At 62.0% G+C, this 1,112-nt stretch overlaps 1 protein-coding gene across 1 annotated transcript in view; it reads left to right on the top strand.

Moving 5' to 3' along the window:
• The window catches only part of LOC122102837 (neuroligin-4, X-linked-like), a 46,077-nt gene extending 45,185 nt beyond the window's left edge, over positions 1-892 (top strand). The window contains exons 5-6 of the mRNA XM_042673520.1: positions 1-617; positions 888-892. The exon at positions 1-617 is cut by the window's left edge and continues 201 nt beyond it. Of these exons, the coding sequence (XP_042529454.1) occupies positions 1-617; positions 888-892 (622 nt within the window). The remainder of the gene's footprint in view (positions 618-887) is intronic.
• The last annotated feature ends 220 nt before the right edge of the window (positions 893-1,112 follow it).

Raw genomic sequence — 1,112 nt, 5'->3', positions numbered from 1 at the left:
CGACATTCTGCAGTACGTCTCCACCACCACCACGCGCGCCCCTGATGTCACGTCCTCCTCTTCCTCCTCCCACCCCAGGCGAGCCACCAAGAGGCCCACTTCCTCCTCCTCGTCCATCCTGGGCCCCAAGGCCTTGCGCCCAGAAGGTAAACTGAGGCAGGGGGGGACTGAGCACAGCACCACCACGGTGCTGATCGAGACCAAGCGCGACTACTCCACCGAGCTCAGCGTCACCATCGCCGTGGGGGCCTCCCTCCTCTTCCTCAACATCCTGGCCTTCGCTGCCCTCTACTACAAGAAGGACAAGAGGCGACACCAGACCCACAGACGCCCCTCCAGCCCCCCCTCCACGTCCACTCGGACCCCAGCGCCCCAGGACGCCGCCCAGCGCCACCTGCTGCGCGCCAGCGCGCCCACCGAACTCCTATCCGTGCAGCTGAACCCCAACGTCGGCGCCCACGAGGCCAGGGACCTCCAGGACGCGCTCCACCTGACCTGTCCCCCCGACTACGCGCTGACCCTGCGCAGATCCCCGGATGACATCCCCCTGATGACCCCCAGCACCATCACCACCCCGGGACCGACTTTGCACACGTTCAACACCTTTGGGGGGGCGGGTGGGGGAGGGGTGGGGGGGCCAGGAGGGGGGTCAGGGGGTCAGAACAACCCCCTCCCCCACGCCCACTCCACCACGCGCGTCTAGGGAAACTGAGTCACGTTTTGGGGGGAGGGGAGGGGGGGGGACATCACATTTGGGGGCTCCTGCGGGATTTGTTTTGCTCATTTCTTGCCCTCTCTGATTCCCCCCAAAAAAAAGAGGGTGGCAGGAAGTGACCTTTGACCTCCCCCCCAGGGACTGACCTTTGACCTCCACCCCCCCCCAATAGACTGACCCCCCACCCCCACCCCAGGACCTACCCATGAATGACCCATGACCCCCAACCAACCAACATGGCTGACCTGGAGACATGACAGTTGAAGGAAGAAGAGGAAGAGGAGGAGGAAGAAGAGAAGGGAAAAAGAAAAGGAAGGAGGAAGAGAAGAAGAAAAAAAGGAAATAGAACATGGAACAGGAAGAGGAAAAGAAGAAGGAAAAAGAGGAAAAGAAAATG

This window comes from Dipodomys spectabilis, unplaced genomic scaffold, assembly GCF_019054845.1.
Source record: "Dipodomys spectabilis isolate Male_0828 unplaced genomic scaffold, ASM1905484v1 ptg000907l, whole genome shotgun sequence".
Classification (NCBI taxonomy): Eukaryota; Metazoa; Chordata; class Mammalia; order Rodentia; family Heteromyidae; genus Dipodomys; species Dipodomys spectabilis.
The sequence above is the reverse complement of the archived record's forward strand: the minus strand, read 5'-3'. Positions and strand labels throughout refer to the sequence as shown.